The 18,808-nt window shown below is 43.4% G+C and overlaps 2 protein-coding genes across 8 annotated transcripts in view; one reads left to right on the top strand and one right to left on the bottom strand.

Annotated features, from left to right (window-relative positions):
- The window catches only part of CA5B (carbonic anhydrase 5B), a 30,398-nt gene extending 24,500 nt beyond the window's left edge, over positions 1-5,898 (bottom strand). For 2 of the 5 annotated variants that reach the window (XM_036839432.1, XM_036839434.1), the window contains exons 1-2: positions 5,111-5,260; positions 1,603-1,789 (exon numbers count right to left, since the gene is read on the bottom strand). In XM_036839432.1, coding sequence (XP_036695327.1) covers positions 1,603-1,789; positions 5,111-5,230 — 307 coding nt within the window. In that variant the 5' untranslated portion in view covers positions 5,231-5,260. Of the gene's footprint in view, positions 1-1,602; positions 1,855-5,110; positions 5,261-5,493; positions 5,572-5,824 lie in introns of those variants that run through there. The other 3 variants (XM_036839435.1, XM_036839433.1, XM_036839436.1) reach the window with 3 other exon arrangements.
- An 8,686-nt stretch (positions 5,899-14,584) lies between these two features.
- Positions 14,585-18,808, top strand: part of CLTRN (collectrin, amino acid transport regulator) — a 34,872-nt gene continuing 30,648 nt past the window's right edge. For 2 of the 3 annotated variants that reach the window (XR_005018292.1, XM_036839438.1), the window contains exons 1-2: positions 14,585-14,727; positions 15,051-15,109. Coding sequence is in view for 2 of the 3 variants with exons in the window: in XM_036839438.1 (XP_036695333.1) it covers positions 14,670-14,727; positions 15,051-15,109 (117 nt within the window). In the remaining variant the exon portion in view is untranslated. The remainder of the gene's footprint in view (positions 14,728-15,050; positions 15,110-18,808) is intronic. The other variant, XM_036839437.1, reaches the window with a different exon arrangement.

Raw genomic sequence — 18,808 nt, 5'->3', positions numbered from 1 at the left:
GACAGTATAAACACCAAAAGCAAAACCAAATCATATCTGTCATCTGTATGTCTTAGTAACCTACAAACAAGAACATCTGATGTGGGAAATTAATCAAGGGAAGCCCCTCATCCCTAAGTCACTACCACTTTTTGTTTTTGTCAGCACCGAAAGGAGCAAACTAATCTATCTTTTTTTTTTTTTTGGCTGCACCACGCGGCTTATAAGATTTTAGTTCCCCAGCCAGGGATGGAACCCCGGCCCTCAGCAGTGAAAGCGTGGAGTCCTAACCACTGAACCGCCAGGGAATTTCCTAGGAGCAAACTATTCTAAAGACATGAGCATATTGGATTTTAGACCCTTAACTTTCAACTTTCTGTTAAAAAAAACAACTTTCTATTAGTAACTAGATAAATATGACTACTTTTTTCCTTTTAAGCCTTAGACCACAAAGTGCCAGTGTTGAGAATAAGCCAGTCCGGGTAGGATGTGAGCCTGATGGTAGGAAGCCGCACCCAGCAACCAGAAATTTATTATGACTCAGACCAGTTCAGTTTAATGAGAACACAGTCAATATCGGAGGAAACAAAATAAACTTACAGTAAAAATATATTTATGAAGCAGTTTCAAGGCAATAGATTCAGCTAGATTAGCATTACTAATAAACTCCTTTTTTAGTGTGCAAAATAGGGTCAAAGAGAGTAAACCCAAGGAGGAAAAGTTGAGAAAGCTAGAATCTGGAAGCAAACCAACACTGGAAAACTCTGTGTGAATTCACTGTGAATGGTGGAAATATATAACCATTTAGCAGGTATGCTTAACCATTTCATTAAACTCATGTCTCCACCAACACACACATTATCCTCTCCGATCGTCGCAGGGGTTCTGCACCAGGGTTATCTGGCCCCCGGGGGACACTTAGGGATGCCATGTGGCACCTGCAGTGCACAGTCCACCCCGGCAGCACAGGACGACCCACGCCCACGGCAGTAGCGCCGTGGCGTCAGGGAGGACCATCTGCTGCCTCACTTGATCTGCTGGGTTCACAGCGGAGCACTCACTGGCGAGCTGCTCAGCTAGAGGCAACTCTTCGCAATTTGTAACGAGGGACGGAATAGTCCAGAGTATGAAGCTACTGAACTGCTTGCAAACATGAATATGCAAATTCCAGAATGTTCAGACTCACAGAAATAATTTGCAGTCCGTGGATCAATTTTAGTAAAAAGACAATTGCTAACAAAAAACAATAAAGAACAGGTTCAAAGTATTTGAAACTTGGGACTTCTTTGACCTATTTCTGCATGACATCATTTTAACAAGTTAAAATTGGTGAAGAAAACACCTTTCCACACGGTACCGTGGTAATCATTTCACAGTATGTACGTGTATCAAATCATCATGATGTACGCCATAGACTTAGGTCAGTTATATCTCAATAAAGCTCGGGGAGAAAAAGGCTTTCCATATTTGAACAAATAGAGGAATAATGGGTTATCCTCACAGTTCTCAAGGCATCTAATCCCAGCCTGGAATGCCACTGAAAACAGAGCTGCAGACACTCAACACACGTGACTGTTAGGAAACAACCAGGCTTCTGCTCTGTCCAGGCAGCCATGTACTCACAGGCTCCGTTCCGGGTTTTGTAAGTGCAGGTGTAGAGGCTGCAGGGCCTTGCTAGCATGGACCTCGGAATCTGGAACCTTCTCCACAGCGCCTTGCATGGAGAGGCTTGAAGAATGACCCTCAGGCGACTCATCATCACCATCTTTAGCTTGAAGTCTTGATCAGCTCCCAAGTAACTTGCAGGAACCTAATAACCCAGAGGCAAAAGGAGGACAGAGGAGGAAAAGTCGCAAACAACAGAGGTGGCCGATCCTGTGGAAAACATCATTCAGATTATTAGTATGGGGGAGGGGGAGGTAAATACAGCAGGAGTGGAGTGAACCAGGCAGAGGGTGGTAGGAGATGAGGTCTAGAGGTAGTGCATGCCATATCAAGGAGACATGCAGGCCATTGTAAAGGCTCTTTCTCTAACTCAGGGTTTCTCAGCTTCGGCATTGTTGACATTTTTGACCAGATAACTCTGTTGTAAAGGACTAGTCTTTGCACTGTAGCATGTTTAGCGGCACCCTTGGTCTCTACCTACTAGATACCAGTGGCACCTTCCTTCCATTTGTGACAACCAAAAATGTCTCCAGGCATTGCAGATGTCCCTTGGAGAAGGGGAATCACCTCTGATTGGGAACCACTGTTCTAAGAGATGGGAACACAATGGAGTTTTCGGAGTAGAGGAGGGACATACTCTGATTTACATTTTTAAAAGCTCATTCACGATGCCCTACTGGAAACTGACCAGGATGGAAGAAAGAAGCAGGGAGCCCATTCAGGATAATCCAGGGGCTGGAACTAAGGATGTCACAGTGGACGTGGTGAGAAGTGGCTGGGTACTGGATGTATCTTGGGGATACAGCACGTAAGGTGTGAAAGAAAGCAGTCACAGATGACTGGCAGATGCTTGGCCTAAACAACTGCAAGGATGGTCTTGCCACGAACTGAGATGGGAAGACTATGTGTGGAAAAGGTTTTGGGTGGGAAATCAGCAGCTCAGATTTGGGCATGTGGAGTTTGAAATGAAATTCCAATAATCCAAGCGAGAGAACATGGTAGAATATTCTACCTCATGGTAGAACGAGGATGAACCCCTGAACAAAGAAACAGAACCCGGCACAGGAGCTGGCAGGGAGGGAAAGATGGCACTCTTACTACTAATTCTGTTGGGTTTGAGGTGCCAAGGGGGCAGGCGAGAGGAAAGGTCTAGGGAGAGTTGGCAGTGCAGCTCTGGTGCTCAAGAGAGGTTGTGAGGCTAGAGAGAGAAGGAAAATCCCCTCCCCCCAGGGGTAACAGGTATATAGAGACCAACAAAATGGAGTGATTAAGGAGGCCAAGACATGGAGAAGGAATGGTCAAAGGCAACCAAGGAAGGAATGGAGCATGGAAGGTCAGGGGCAAGGAGGGTTCCAGGGAAATCCTAATAGAAAGAAACTTAATTTAGCTAATGCTAGGCTACAATACGTGTAACAATACGTGAGATTATTAATGTCCAGGTATACGCTTCAGAAAGAAAGATGCTTATGAGAAAAACGTTTATGAATTTGCACCTAGACTATAAACTGCAAAATTTAGCATTAAAAATAAACTAATACTCATTATTAAATAGGCCCCAGGTGAACCCTGGAACGTATAAATGTAGAATACATTTTCTCAATAAGTTATATTTTGTTGTATAGGCACAGGAAAGGTGTGACCATGAGCTGGATGGGCCCTAGGGAAGGTAAGCTTTCTGTGCTACATGCCCTTTGCTATCACTGATTATATATGCTCTTGGATTTTACTTACACCGTCCTTATCTGCTGTTTTGCAGACAGAAATGTGTGAATGAACAGATTCTAACAGCCTTTTAGAATCACTTGTAGATTGTGTATTTATTAAATGCCTTGGCTCTTCAACTCTGCCTGGTTAAGCCATTTGTACTTATGCAAAACACCAAAAAAACAAAAAACAAAGCACAAAAACCTACTAAAGGTTACAGTTGCGTTGAAAAAAGATTCCTTGATTCTTATCAGATGGACCCTTCACTTTCTTGCCTTCTGATTTAGAAAGGAAGACAGCGTTTTTGCAATTCTCTGAAATTTAAATTAGAAGTTATGTTTCCTTGTCTTGACTGAGAAAGTTCAGCCTCCTCCTCTCACCCACTTCTTCTCTATGATCCCAATATAGGGTTGCCAAAGGTTACATTTCTATAATTGCTTAGTGTGCTGCAATTGCTCCAGCGCACTAATTGCTCCAGTGGAATGATATGAAATGCATTTCCCTCTTTCCATCGGATTTCCTCAATATTCATATTCAGTCAAAAGGAACTCAACTCATTGTTTTCCAACTACGAGTGGTCGCAGCCTTTTGCCTGGCTCCACGGACAACAGGGCAGGCGTGCAGAGGCACAGAAACGGTGCCCTTGCTGCTTTCAGCCTTTAGGTTCATTTCAGACCTGGTACTGAGTTTACAATTTCTGAGTGAAGTAGGAAAGCCCTAGAAAGTTGAAAGGTTTTCATTTCCAAAATACTCAAGAACAGTGTAGCTCTTTATCAGGACCCAGAAGGGAGAGTTGGGGCATGGGGGTGGGGAACATTGGTTCACTGTGGACTTCAGTGCAGGCTGAGAACAGAGACCGTTCTGAGGGATCTGCAGGGGCAGCTTATGGGTAGCGTGTGGACAAGGTTCTTTCACCAGAGATTTCCAACTTCTCTCCATATTCCAGCAAGACTTTTAAGCAGCAGAGTGGTGATGACCAGACTGTCAGCAAAGGAAAAAGGGGAAGCAGAAAGCAATGTGGTTTTCAGTGGTTGACAGAGAATGAACTCTACCCAACATAAGGTGTACACATTTTCATTATCTCCCCATATTTCTCAAGCTTTCTCAGCAAAAATAAACAAGAGGGAATTACACTAATAACAACGACTTTCCAGCATCCTCCGAGCAGTAGCTTTCAGCTCACGCCACAAAGAATTACAACCACCAACAGCGTCTGTATTTGGTAGGTTCTTCCCCCCTAGCTCCAGGACGGGGCACAAAAAAAAAAAGGATAGAAGAAAGAATTGAGGAGTAGAGAAGACTCAGATTTGTCCACATGCTGTAACTGCTGATCCCCTGCCCTGGGGGTGGTTGTGAATCCGTCCGTAGCCCTTGGTATAGCCAGGAAGAAAATCAACAATGCAGACATGAGTGAATCCAGTTTGCTGGGCCTCGGTTTCTGAAACTGCAACCCCCTTACTTCCCAGACTCTTTGGGACAGCTATTCTACCTTTAAATGCACAAAACCGTAAGGGGGTGTAGTTTTCTGGTGACCCTCAGAGCGGAGGAACAGGATTAGAGTAGAGATGGAGCGACTCCCTGCCTCCTACCCCCATCGTACAGAGAAGCCCCGCCGGGACTGTGGCCATCCTAGCGGGGCCAACAGCTGTCCCGGCTCCGGGGCCCACTGCAGCGCGTGATCGTGTGTATGAGAGGATCCCTGTTCTCTCTGCTAGCCTACGCTCCCCTGCTGCCCACGCTCCACATCGCCTCCGGACTTTACCCGAACGTTTCCCAGAGCGGGAACCGCTCTGCTCGCTACCGGGACGAGAGGTTCATGCGCGCGGCCATCTTGGCCACGCCCCTTGTGCCTAGCCACGCCCCTCACGCAGGGACACGTCATTTCGCTTATTCACGTCACGTCCCCGCGCGCCCGGCCCACGTCCCGACGAAACTTAGAAGTCCCGCCCTGGCCACGCTCCCCATGTCGGAGCCCGAAACTGTTCTCCACCCAGCTCTGCACCTGCTCTCTATCCTGACTACGCCTCTGCTGCCATCGCTCCGGGCCTCCGGCCGCGGTCACGCGCCTGCGCGCTAACTTGGTCCCACCCCTGGCCTCGCCGTGGGCCCACCCCTCCTTGGAGCCGGACCATCTTTGTTGCACACCTTAGAACTGTAGAGCCGCTCCCCCACGGACATGCCGCGCCCACGTTCACGGTAAGTCCTTACACTGCGCCTACACCAGGGCCCTCCTTTCTGTTACGTCACTTCCGTCCCATACGCTACTCCGTGGCCCCGCCTCTTCATCGGCGTCCACGCCCCTGATCCGAGTCCTTTCACATTCCTCTTATCCTCTGGGCCACGCTCGTTTCGCTGACCCCACGCCCCTCTCTTGTGCCCATTTCTCTGCTTTCCACTCTGGTAATTCCTCTGCCCTCTGCCCACCTCTCCCGCAGTCTCGACTAAGCCTGTTTTGCCTTTACGAGCGGCTACGCACCGATTGAGTCCCACATTTTCAGGTCAAGCCTCTGTGCTACGCCTAGGCCACGCCCCTCCCGAAGTGGCCGTCGCTGACGCTCCTTCCCACGGTGTCCAGACCCCGCCCCTCAAGACCGGGTTACATTCCATCCCCTCTTTATTCCACTCCCCTCTGTCCTGGCCAATCCCGGCGCTCCGCCCATGCCGCACTGTACGACCCTGAGGTCCCCGTTGATCACGCTAACTCCGCGCATGCGCATTGCCCTGCATTCCGTCATGGCCACTCCCTGGTTTCCCAGGCCATCCCCTTCTGGTTGGACTCTGGCCTAGTCCACGCCTCCTGCTCTCCCTCTGCTGGCCGAGCCTGGTCCTGGGAAGCCGCAGAGAAGCGGGCGGGGCTCACGAATTTCAGGAGAAAGTCGCCCAGGTCTCGGAGCTAGATGTTAGTGGCGTATATAGGGGTGGGACGAGCCTGCGGATCTCTGCTCCTCGCCTAAAAATGGATTTTCTTCATATTTCTCCCAGTTCCAAACACCACAACTCCAAGAGTAGAAACCGGATAGGAAACGTAACTGAGGACCAACTGGAACTGTGTTCCTACCAGCTTCCCAGCCGACTTTAAATGCTAGCCGGCTGCATGGAGTAAGCGCACTCCTCTACTTCCTGATGGCTGTCTCCTTCAGACGACTTTTTTAGGTACCTAGTGCCCTCCTGCTGTCTAGGACCTGTGGAGGCAACACCACACTTAGATTTCTGCTTCTGGCCCCCTACTTTGAGATTAATTTTCTTTACTGTCTCCATTTACAATTCTGGGTCCACAGGAAAAAAGTGAAGAGATTATTACCAGCTTTATTTATTTATTTTTTCCTGTCCAGAAACCTCTGAGTGGGCACTCCTAGGGGAAGGGCACTTTCCATTAGCCATTCAGTTGTTCATTCATTGAACTCATTTATGGAGTACTATGTTCCAGTGACAAGACAAACTTCAAGGAGCTTATAGCCTGAAGTTCCCCAGCTTGGGTTTGGATGGGACAAGAATTGATGAGAAAGGGAAGATGTGGTAAGGGGGTCGGTTATAGGTGGAAAAGGACTTGGTAAGTGCTGGTCTCTTTTTTTTAAATTGAGGGATAATTGACATGTGACATTTTATTGGTTTCAGGGGTACACATAATGATTCAATATTTATATAATTGTGAAATGATCACCACAATAAGTCCAGTTAACATCCACACATAGTTACAAATTTTTTTTCTTGTGATGAGACCTTTTAAGGTTTACTCTCTTTGCAACTTTCAAATATACAACACAGTATTATTAACTGTAGTCACCTTTCTGTACATTGCATCTCCATGGCTTATCTATTTTATCAATGTAACTGGAAGTTTGTAGCTTTTCGCCACTTTCACCCATTTTACCCACCCGCACACCCTGCCTGTGGCAACCACCAGTCTGTTCTCTGTATCTGTGAGTTCGGTTTTTTGTTTTTCTTTGTATGTGTGTTTTTTAGATTCCACATATAAGTGAGATCATATGGTACTTGTTTTCTGTGTCTGGCTTATTTCACTTAGCATAATGCCCTGCATGTTCATTTGTTTGTTTTTGAGAAGCACAGTTTTTCTTGATTTTTAGTCCCAACGGAAATCCTGATTCCTCATCATAATGATGCTATGAACTAAGTAGGAAACAAGTATCATAAAGTGTAAGTGTCATAAAGAGTTTCATACAGATCTCCTCAATGTAAACTGTTGCCACAATCACAAAGCACAATTAAATCAATTTTTTGAACCACCCAAACTTTCCTGTTTATTTGAGATCACAGGCCCTCAGTGGTATGGCTTAGCCAGGGCAGCATTTATATCATCATTCCCCACGATGGCAAGTAAGTTTTAGCTCACATGTCGACTGACTGAATAACTGCATTGGGAAGTTTTGTGGCTGAGTCCAGGCTCCGAAGGAAAATGTTCTGTAATAGATTAACAATGTCTGTTGTGGGTCCAGGATGGGTGAGTGGTTGCAACAACCTATGTGGCATCTCTGATTTGTAGTAATAGAGGTCTTGCATGCACGTCTTTTAAGCAGTCTTCAAAAACAACATTTCGTACTGTAAGTTTTTGATGATTTCAGACAGTAGAAAGATCAAGGTCACTGTCACTGGCCAAAACTTAAGGGCAGAAACTTTGATGTGTTGACTACTTCATATGCTTTGTATATCAAGCAGAATGAGGGTAGCTTAAAATTCTGTTATGAAAATGAGAGCATCTAACCTGAAAGATACATGGCCCCTCTACCTCTTTGTAGAGGTTGGTAAAGGCGGTACCTGTTGGCAGGGCTAAAAGTGACTGGGTGACACTAACTGGCAGCCAGATATAAGATTAAGAATGGAAAATACTACTCCATAGAGCATGGCTACAATAATCTTTAGCCTAGAAAGAATATCATGACTTGTCAAAACTGTGAGAAAACTCTTTTTTTTTAATTTATTTATTTTGGCTGCGTTGGGTTTTCATTGCTGGGCACGGGCTTTCTCTGGTTGCGGTGAGCTGGGGCTACTCTTTGTTGTGGTGCGCGGGCTTCTCATTGCGGTGGCTTCTCTTGTTGCAGAGCATGGGCTCTAGGCACATGGGCTTCAGTAGTTGTGACACACAGGCTCAGTAGTTGTGGCTCGTGGGCTCTAGAGCACAGGCTCAGTAGTTGTGGCGCACGGGCTTAGTTGCTCCGCGGCATGTGGGATCTTCCCGGACCAGGGCTCGAACCTGTGTCCCCTGCATTGGCAGGCGGATTCTTAACCACTGCGCCACCAGGGAAGTCCTGAGAAAACTCTTACTACAACACCCAAGCGAAGCTGGAAAGAGTTAAACATTCAGGAAGAAATGTCAGTGAAGTCTTGTTTTTACTACATGGGACTCATTTTTTTTTAATTTTTATTTTTAAAATTTTTATTTATCTATTTTCATTGAAGTATAGTTGGTTTACAATGTTGTGTTAGTTTCAGGTGTACAGCAAAGTGATTCAGTTGTATATTTTTTTCAGATTATTTTCCATTATAGTTTATTATAAAATATTGGATATAGTTCCCTGTGGTATACAGTAAATCCTTGTTGCTTATCCAGTTTATGTATAGTGGTGTGTATCTGTTAATCACATACTCCTAATTTATCCCCCACCTTTCCCCTTTGGTAACCATAAGTTTCTTTTCTATGTCTGTGAGTCTTTGTTTTGTATAAAGATTCATTTGTATTGTTTTTTAGATTCCACATATAAGTGATATCATATAACATTTGTCTTCCTCTGTCTGCCTTACTTCACTTCGTATGATATTTTTTAGGTCCGTCCACATTGCTGCAAATGGCAATATTTCATTCTTTTTTATCGCCGAGTAATATTCCATTGTGTATCTATACCGCATCTTCTTAAGCCTATCGTCTGTTGATGGGCACTTGGGTTGCTTCCATGTCTTGGCTATTGTAAATAGTGCTGCTATGAACATTGGGGTGCATGTATCTTTTCAGATTAGAGTTTTCATCTTTTCCGGATATATGCCCAGGAGTAGGATTGCTGGATCCTATGGTAGCTCTATTTTTAGTTTTTTAAGGAACCTGCATACTGTTTTCCATAGTAGCTGCAGCAATTTACATTCTACATAGGACTTATTTTAATGTATTGGTCTTCATGCAGATGAGACACTCAGACAGGCACATATGCATCCTGTTTATGAAACCATCCTTTAAATTGCTACCTTAGGAATATAAAGTTGGCAGAATTACACTCACTCAGTTTGTCTGAATTAATCTTTATTTCCAAACATTAGTGATTAACTTTCTCTGAACTAGAAAATTGTTACCCTGTGTGAAAAAAAGGCAAGGTTCATAATGGTTACAGTTGTTGATTAACCTACAAAATTTGATGAGCCTTCGAATATCGTAGCTTCAGATTTTTTTCTCATCTTAAAAAGGGCATAAGGTACGGGAGTGGAGACAAAAATTTTCCAGAGCCCAGGGCTCCTTGTTTATCAAAGATACTGGGAGTTGTTTTTCTCTGGCTGGGAATGTCAAAAAAATTGCAGTGTACCTCGTGATACTTCATTTCCACAGTCTTGAGCTCCTTAAACTGCCCATTTATGATTCAAATAAGTCAATTCCGTTTTATTAAATTATCAAATATTCATGGGCCATGAGGAATGCAAATGGAACCAAATATAGTCCCTGCCCTCCAGGAGCTTAAAATTTGTAGGACCCAAAAGCAAATAGATCCATGTACAAATGGATCCATGTACAAAATGCTATGGGAACACAGGACAAAGAGAGAATAAAAAGTTAGTAGATCTGACAAGTCCACAACAAATAGTAACAGCTAAAAATCTATAACAAAAACAAAAGAAAAGAAAGATTTCTCGAAGGAGGTGATCATTGAGATAGACCTGTAATAGTGGTTAAGATGTTTAAAGATAAAAAAATGAAAGCTCACAGTGTTCAGGGTTGTATAGGTTTACAAAATACCTGTTTGTGACAATGAAACAGAACAATCAGCTTCAAAATTTAAAAGCTACATTGGTTCTCTGCTACATCTTGTTTTATTGCAGGTAAATGGAGCATACATAATCCCCCACATGCGTTTACAACTCTGATGTACTTTAAAAGGCATCTTGTGTGAATCAAAAGAACAACTCACGTGTTTTCTTTTCGTGTGATCTCATATTTAATTCACCCTCCAGAGCAGTAAATCAATAGTTATGTGCCACGAAACTGCTTTCCAGTAGTGTTGTGGAGTATGAAAAAGCACAGAGAAATCAATTTCTCTTTCCTGTCTCAGGAGACTCTGTGCCTTTCATATTGCTCATGGCAACAGTAGTCTCAGCTTTTTATCTGCGTTCTCTAAACTCTAAACATTGGCAGTAAATAGGACCATATTCAGAATGATTGAAAATGCTTTATTTGTCATCATTACCACTGTTACTGATAAATTATTAAGCTCCTATTTGTGAAATTGCTGAAATGAGCATTGTATGAAGCAAGTTTGATATGAATTCTCTGGAGGTTTAATACTTAAAATTGTGCATGAAAATAAAGGCTAAGTATGTACAGGATTTTGAAAAGTGGAAGAAAAAAACCCAATATGTTGAGAGGCAAGAACAATAGCATCTAGTTCTGTGTTCCACCTCTTTTATTGAACTCTCAAGCTCTTTAGTTGTTAAATCATTTTTAGCATGTTCCAAGTGATCCAGACCTTGTAAGAGTCTTCATATTTTAAGTCAAGTTATTGACGGTGTCTTATTTTATCATTATACGTTTTCTCTCTCTATTCATCTGACAGGACCTGTAAAAGTCAGTATTTTTAATCATTTCATTTTTGGCTGCTGTTTCTTTTGCTAATGACAAGTACTTTTCTAAGCAAATACTGGGGTATAGAAAAATTAAAACTGTAATTATAGACTATTTAGAAAGTAGAATGAGATCACTGTACATCTGTACTTCTTATGTCATGTGGCTAGAACAGTACTCCAAGGAAAATTCATAGCCACAGATATTTTCACATTAACTGAGAAAGATTAAAAATAAATAAGCCTACTAGCCAACTCAAGAGTTATAAAAAGAACAAGAAAACCAGTATGACAGAAAGAGTAAAGACTTAATAAATGTAAAGACAGATGAATCAGAAAGCAGAAAGAAAGGAATTAAAAATTAAATGCAAGATCTTGTTCTTTGTTTAAACAACAACAAAAATAGGTAAATTTCTGGAAAGAACAAAGGGGAAATGAGAAAAAAATTTATAACTAGAAAATATAAAGGAAATGTAACAATGAATGGAGTATTTTATGGGAAATATTTTATAAAGTCCATGAGGAAACTGGAAAATCTTAATGAAATGAATGCTTTCCTTGGATATTGTAAACAGCGAAAAGGGACTCAGAAAGAAATACGAAACCTGAAATTAATGACAATATAAGAAAATTTTAAAAGAACTCTTCCTCCGAAATATGTATGGTCCAGAATCTTCAACTCTGAATATTTTATCTCTTCTACATTTTCAAGTATTTGTAAACATAGACGATGTTAGAAATCTTTCTGTACCATTTTCAACATGGTAATACGAGGGCTGGAAAAAAGAATCAGCACTTGAAAAGGAACCTAAATATTCTTCTACAAAAATGGATTTAAAAACCTAAAAAAAGAAAAACACAGCAACTAAGTCCAGAAGCATGTTAGAAATCATCAAACTGAGCTTATCTAAGGGTTGGATCAATGTAAAGAAATTTTAAATATAATGTACCAAATGGTAAAAATTCTCGGATCATATTAATAGATACTGAAAAGGCAGGCGATACAATTCAATATAGGTTATTGAATACAATTCAATAAAGGGAATTTTCAGTAAACTAGGAATAAAATAAATTTGATATATCTCATGATCTATCAAATTTAAAGTGACTCACCAGGGAATTCCCTGGCCATCCAGTGGTTAGGACTCCACGCTTTCATTGCCGAGGGCACGGGTTCGATCCCTGGTCGGGGAAGTAAGATTCCACAAGCCAGACAGCGCGGCATGCATGCATGCATGCATAAATAAATAAATAAATAAATAAATAAATATAAATATATATATACATAAAAATAAAAATAAAAAAAATAAAGCGACTCACCAGATCCCATGGAGGAACAGCTTTCCCTTCAGGGTGAGGAAGAAGACAAGGGCCCATGTGATTGCCACCGCGATGTTTCCCTGTTCTCATAGGGCCACTACAGTGAGATGAAACAACAATAACATCACAGGAGAACATACAAGAAGATCCAAGGCTAAGGAAGGTGTGTTTTAACTATTAAAATATATTCACATTGGTCGTCCATGCAGGTAGTATTATGAGTATTTTGTACTTTTCTCTTTTTGCCTCTCTGTATTTTCTGTACAGAACTTCTATTGTTCTTTTTTCTATTGTTTTAAAAATGAGACAACAAACATTGAGAAATCATAATTCAAAAGAGAAGAGATTTTCTTCTCTTTTCAAATGAGTGGCTTACACTGACAAAAACTCAGCATTTTACTGTCTTCAATCCTCGTCACATAAGTGACTAAGTAAAAGCAAAAGAGAGACATTTGATACTTTTATGAAGTTTTAAGGCTAAAGGCTGAATCAGATTTCTATCTCGCTAACAGGGCTTTGTTCCTTGATGCAAATAATCAGCTTTGTTACCATCTCTGTCTATTCCCTCCCCAACCCCAGGATGCCTTTATCTAGTCTAACATTTCCTAAGATAACTTCATCTAGTCTGACTTTGTTTTCAGGGGTCAGTTATGCGGGCCCTACCTTCTAGGAAATTTCCATTTCATCTAATAGTGAAATTTCTGGAATGACTAGGCTAACTTTTGGCCACTTCTCTCTCTAGTACAACTTTTCCTGACTCTGTGCCCTGGCAACCAAAGTGAAGGAGATGAGGAAGAGCTCCTTAAGTGGAGTTAGCCAACAGCAGTGGGTCATCTATGATCAGCTGTCACCCTAACCAGGAAGGGGAAATGAGGAGTGTAGCTGTTGATATTTTTCTTGTTGCTGCTTTAAAAATCCAGATTTTCTGTTTAACAGCGGAGTCACCCGATCTAATTTTTCCATTCATGGTTTTCAAGCAACGAGGTGGAATCTGGGGACTGAACACATGCAGAGGCGGCGTGGTAGAGAGGAAAGTCCTGACACTGACCTGCTGGGGGGCTTGACTGGCACCTGTAGGATGCCCACTAGGGGAAAGGTTCCTCTCCACTCACTGCCGCAGTCCTCAGAGCATCTCCGAGGTTTCGTTACAATTTCAGTTTTGATCAGTGATGACCCTGAGACACAGTCGGGTTCAGTGTGGTGGAGATAGGGTTCAAGTGTAAGTCATCCAGGCTGGTAAAGTGACACCCATTCCACTCCCTGTTGCCACCAATGCCTTAAGTAGTGGATCCTCGGTTTCCTCATATGTAAGATGATTATACCACAGCAGCTGTGGGGTGCTGTTTTGAGGATTAGAGAAATAATTCAGCAAAGCTAGTTCATGGTAGGTAGCTCCTAATTACTGTCGTATAGCTGCACTGAGCAATGTAGTTGCTTAGCCACATGTTTCTACTTAAATTAACTTAAGAAAAATTCATTTTCTCAGCAGCACTAGCCCCATTGCAAGTGCTCAACAGCCACCTATGCCTAGTGGCTACCATATTGTCCGTATTGTGTACATATTGTATAGTGCAGATATAGAACGTTTCCATCATCACAGAATGTTCCATTGGATAGCACTGCTGTACATCATTAACTTTGATTTTACACAACTACCAGAGCTTAGCGCTGAGCAAAACCATTCTCTTTGAATTGGAAGCTCTCCTGAATGTTTACCTGTGGAGATGAGAGTCTAATGAGGCCAGTCTTGGAAGGGTGTCCTTTGTTCACCAGAGATAGAAAGGAGTGATGTTTGCTTCCTAAATTAAGAGAGTCTATCTATACGCCAGAGATATTTCAGCCCTGAAAAGATGGGAAGTTCATGCCAGGGTAAACCTCCAGAAAGGACTAATTCTTTCCACCGTGCATTTAACCAGACAACAACAGAAGAAAGGTGGGGGGAGGATTCCGACTTTTGAGTCAGCAGAGAAGACATTCTTTGGAGGTAGAATTTGGAAAGGACAGCTAATCTGTTTTCCAAACAGATTTTCGTAAATAACTGACAGGAGATGGGCTGCTTCTATCAAAGTATTAACCCAGATGATGGGGGTTAATCATTAAACCTTTTAGGTGGTGGCTTGCTTGTTTGTCTGATATTCTAATCCGGGTCACAGAATGGCTAAGGCAGCTTTAAGTGAAGGGTGGATTTTTTTCCCCTCCGTTTGCCTTGTGTTTTCCACTTTGAAAGAATGTTGTGGCTGCTCTTTTTTCTAGTGACTGCTATTCATGCCGAACTCTGTCAACCAGGTACGTAAGCCTTGAAACTTCAAAACAGACGAACAGTTTTCTAAATGATTGACAAGTCTCTGCCTGAAAGACTTCTTTATTTTTGTAAATCTGCCGTCGTGTCATGGCTTCAAAGTTGAGCCTGTGAATGTTTTATGAGTTTGAAGTAAAAATTTCAACCATTTAAGATGATTGCAGTTAAACTTTCAGGAGTATCTGGGGCAGTTTAATTGCAATTCTGTGTTCTGTTGATTCGAGTTGCATTAAATATTAGGATTTATCAGGTTCCATTTTGGCAGATTTTATCATCATATAGTGCTCTCTCTCTTTTTTCTTTCTGGCAGATGCAGAAAATGCTTTTAAAGTGAGACTTAGTCTCAGAACAGCTCTAGGAGATAAAGCAGTAAGTGAAGAAACTTGTATGTTCCTTTAAAATTTTGTTTGCTAGTAACACTGCTTTCTCTGCATAGTTATCTTAAACTTGTATAGATTGCTTCTAAAGACCTCAAATCTGATATTTTCTTAAAGCAAAAAGATTGTAGTAAAATAGAAATTGTTAATAAAGTGATTTTGCCTGAAGTATTTAATCTGCAGTGTATGCTGGAAAATATGTGAAGTTCTGTACTACCCAAAACAATTTTGCCAGCCTGCACGTTTCAACCTAGCAGAGTGGAGCAAAGGGGCCTGAGTCAGGCTGTCAGGTATGGGTTGGGCTCTGCTCCTCACCGTTGTGGTCACTTGAACTTTGTCAGTGACTTTTCTCATCATTGAAAGGAGGGCACGTTTCACCCACCTGAGATCTTTCATAGCACAAAATGTTCCAATTCTCAGGTGAGGTTTCTTCAATTCTTCTCAAATATCAAAGTAATAACATGAAATATATGCTTATGAAATTAAAGTTAAAAAAAATACTCATGGGGCTCCGGTAGCTATAGGAACAGTAAAGACTGTTGAATTAATAAGAGGGAGTTGTGTCATTCTAGTTTCGGTTTTCCGGCATGGTCTGTGACAGTTTTCCCGAATAGAAGGTGATAGTAAGACGCCTCAGGCTAGAGATGATAAAAGAGTGCTAAAGATACTTGGAAGTATTCAGTTTGCAGGGCAATCCACCGTTTTGTTCACTCAGTGAGTAATAATCATTCTAACAGCCAGCATTCCTTGAGAACTTAGTTTACTTTCTAGCTGGGACGCTTCTAATCACTTTGCTCACATCAGCTCATTTAGCCCTCACAACAACCCTTAGAGGAAGGTGGCATGGGCATTCCCATTCTCATTAGGTGCATGAGAAAACTGAGGCGCAAAGACATTACGTGGCCTACTCAAGATCTCAAGTCAGCAAGGGGCAGGGGTCAGGTTTGAACCCAGGCAGTCTGACTGCAGAATCCACCATCTCTGCCAGTGCATAGGGTTGCTTATCCCAGGATCCTCTGAGGGCAGGCACCATGCTGGATGCTGGGGATGCAGTGCAGCTAAAACCAGGCTCATCCTTGCCCTTGGGGAGCTTATAGTAGTGGAATTGGTTGCATATTAATGAACCAAATGCAAGTGTGTAATCTTGACGAGCATTACAGGGAGGAGAAGTACATAGGGGCTTTGGCCTCATGAGGGGCCGCAGTAACTGGCATTTGCTGTGAGGTCTAAAGCATGAGTAAAAGTGAACCAGGGGATGCAAGGAAAGAGGGTGGAGGGACCAGCACATGCAAAGGCTTATCATAGGAAAGAACTTGGGGAGAGTGAAGGGTGGAAGGAAGGGCAAGGTGCCTGGAAGTGGAGCAGTGAGGAGGAGCATGGCGCATGATGAGCTTTGAGAGGAAGGAAGGGTCAGGCCAAAGAATGTGTGGACTGTGTTGAGGAGTTTTGATATTGTCTTTTTTTTTTTTTTAAATAAATGTATCTATTTATTTATTTATTTATTTTTGGCTGTGTTGGGTCTTCGTTGCTGTGCACGGGCTTTTCTCTAGTTGCAGCGAGCAGGGGCTACTCTTTGTTGCTGCGCATGGGCTCCTCATTGCGGTGGCTTCTCTTGTTGCAGAACACGGGCTCTAGGCATGCCCGCTTCAGTAGTTGTGGCACGCGGGCTCTAGAACGCAGGCTCAGTAGTTGTGGCACGCGGGCTCAGTAATTGCGGCTCACAGGCTGTAGAGCGCAGCCTCAGTAGTTGTGGTGCACGGGCTTAGTTGCTCCGCGGCATGTGGGGTCTTCCTGGACCAGGGCTCGAACCCGTGTCCCCTGCATTGGCAGGCGGACTGCTAACCACTGCACCGTCAGGGAAGCCCTTGATATTATCTTTAAAGCAAGGAGGAGTTTCGTGGAAGGGGTGTCATGACAGAATTTGTGTTTACAAGACACTTTGGCCACAGTGTGGAAGACAGAGTCAAGGGGACTGGAGTAGAGAGGAGGAGCCAGTTGGGAGGCAGTTGGAGTAGTGCAGGTGGGAGGTGATGGCTATTTGGAGTATGGTGTGTTGGTGGAGAGAGGGGGCAGTGAAGGGATTTGAGAGCCACGGGGATGGGATGACAAGGCAGAGAGGATGAGGGGTCAAGGATGAGCTTTTGTTTCTAATTATGCACCTGGATGCATGATGGCCCATTTATGAGTCAGGGAACCAAGAACCAACAAGAAAACCATGCCTTTAATTTTGGACTTACTGAGTTTGAGGTATTATTGACAAACAGGCAAGGACAGAGCTGGCTTGAGATATACATTCCTGCGTCACCTGCACTGAGGTGGTAATGACAGTGCTGAGGGAGAAAGCGGAGGGTGGCAAGAGGAGAGGGGCTAGCCTTGAGCTTAGCGATTCTCGAAAGCTTAAAGCCCTTGTAGAGGAGGGTGAACCTGCAAAGGAGGCAGAGGGGCAGGAGGAAAACCAGGACGATGCTGTATCACGAAAGGGAAGAGAGTGCTTTCAGATGAAGGGACTGTTGAAGAGCATCAAATGCTGTTGAGAGGCCAAGCGAGGCGTGACTGAAAACCGCGCATTGTGTTGAGCAACATGAAGGTCATTGGTAACGTGAGAGAGCTGCTTTGTGGAGCGGAGGGATTGGAAGGCAGATAGTGGAGGAGGTTAAGAATAAGTGGGCAGTGGGGCTTCCCTGGTGGCGCAGTGGTTAAGAATCCACCTGCCAATGCAGGGGACACGGGTTTGAGCCCTGATCCGGGAAGATCCCACATGCCGCAGACCAACTAAGCCCGTGTGCCACAACTACTGAGCCTGCGCTCTAGAGCCCGCGAGCCACAACTACTGAAGCCCATGTGCCACAACTACTGAGCCCGCGTGCCTAGAGCTCGTGCTCCGCAACAAGAGAAGCCACCGCAATGAGAGGCCCGCTCACCACAATGAAGAGTAGCCCCTGCTCGCCGCAACTATAGAAAGCCCACGCACAACAGCGAAGACCCAACACAGCCAAAAATAAATAAAATAAATAAATTTATAAAAAAAAAAAAAGAGTAAGTGGGCAGTGACCCTGTAAAGACAGAAGGATGGACAACTCCTTTGGGAATTTTGGCTGTGACGGGAAGGAGAGAGAGCAGTGGGTAGAAGAAGGAGGACTGAATAAAGTGATTTAGTTTTGCTGTTGTTTTAATGGGAAAGACTTGAGCGTAGTTCATAGTCAATGGACAGCATCCAGTCAGCACTGAATGCACAGAAGAGAGGGGGAAACTGTATTGTTTAGATCCTGGGAAGGGCCGAATGGAAACGTTCCTAATAGAGGTGGACAGAACAGCCGTTGACAGGAGGAGAAACACCACATCTGGCCCTTCCGGGGAGGATGTGGATAAGACATGTGCCTATGGAGGAAGTTTTGTACTTGGTGTCAGGAGGGCGGGGGAGTGTAAGTGGATGACTCGAGATGTATCAGTAACATAAAACAGGAGCGCCTAGTGAGAGTGAGGTTTGAGGGAAGCACTGAGATTTGGGGAGGCCTGAAGGAGCTTTGAAATAGTCATTGTGAACCATGAGAGAGAGAAAACTGATGGAGAATCCTAAGGGGATCCCAGGCAATTTGGGAGTAGGTCATCATGAGTTTAGAGTTAAGCCACAAAACCTGTTTTGTGATTTTCTCCAGTTACACTTGATTACCACCTAAAATGTGGGGTCAGC

Source organism: Balaenoptera musculus, chromosome X (assembly GCF_009873245.2).
Source record: "Balaenoptera musculus isolate JJ_BM4_2016_0621 chromosome X, mBalMus1.pri.v3, whole genome shotgun sequence".
Classification (NCBI taxonomy): Eukaryota; Metazoa; Chordata; class Mammalia; order Artiodactyla; family Balaenopteridae; genus Balaenoptera; species Balaenoptera musculus.
The sequence above is the reverse complement of the archived record's forward strand: the minus strand, read 5'-3'. Positions and strand labels throughout refer to the sequence as shown.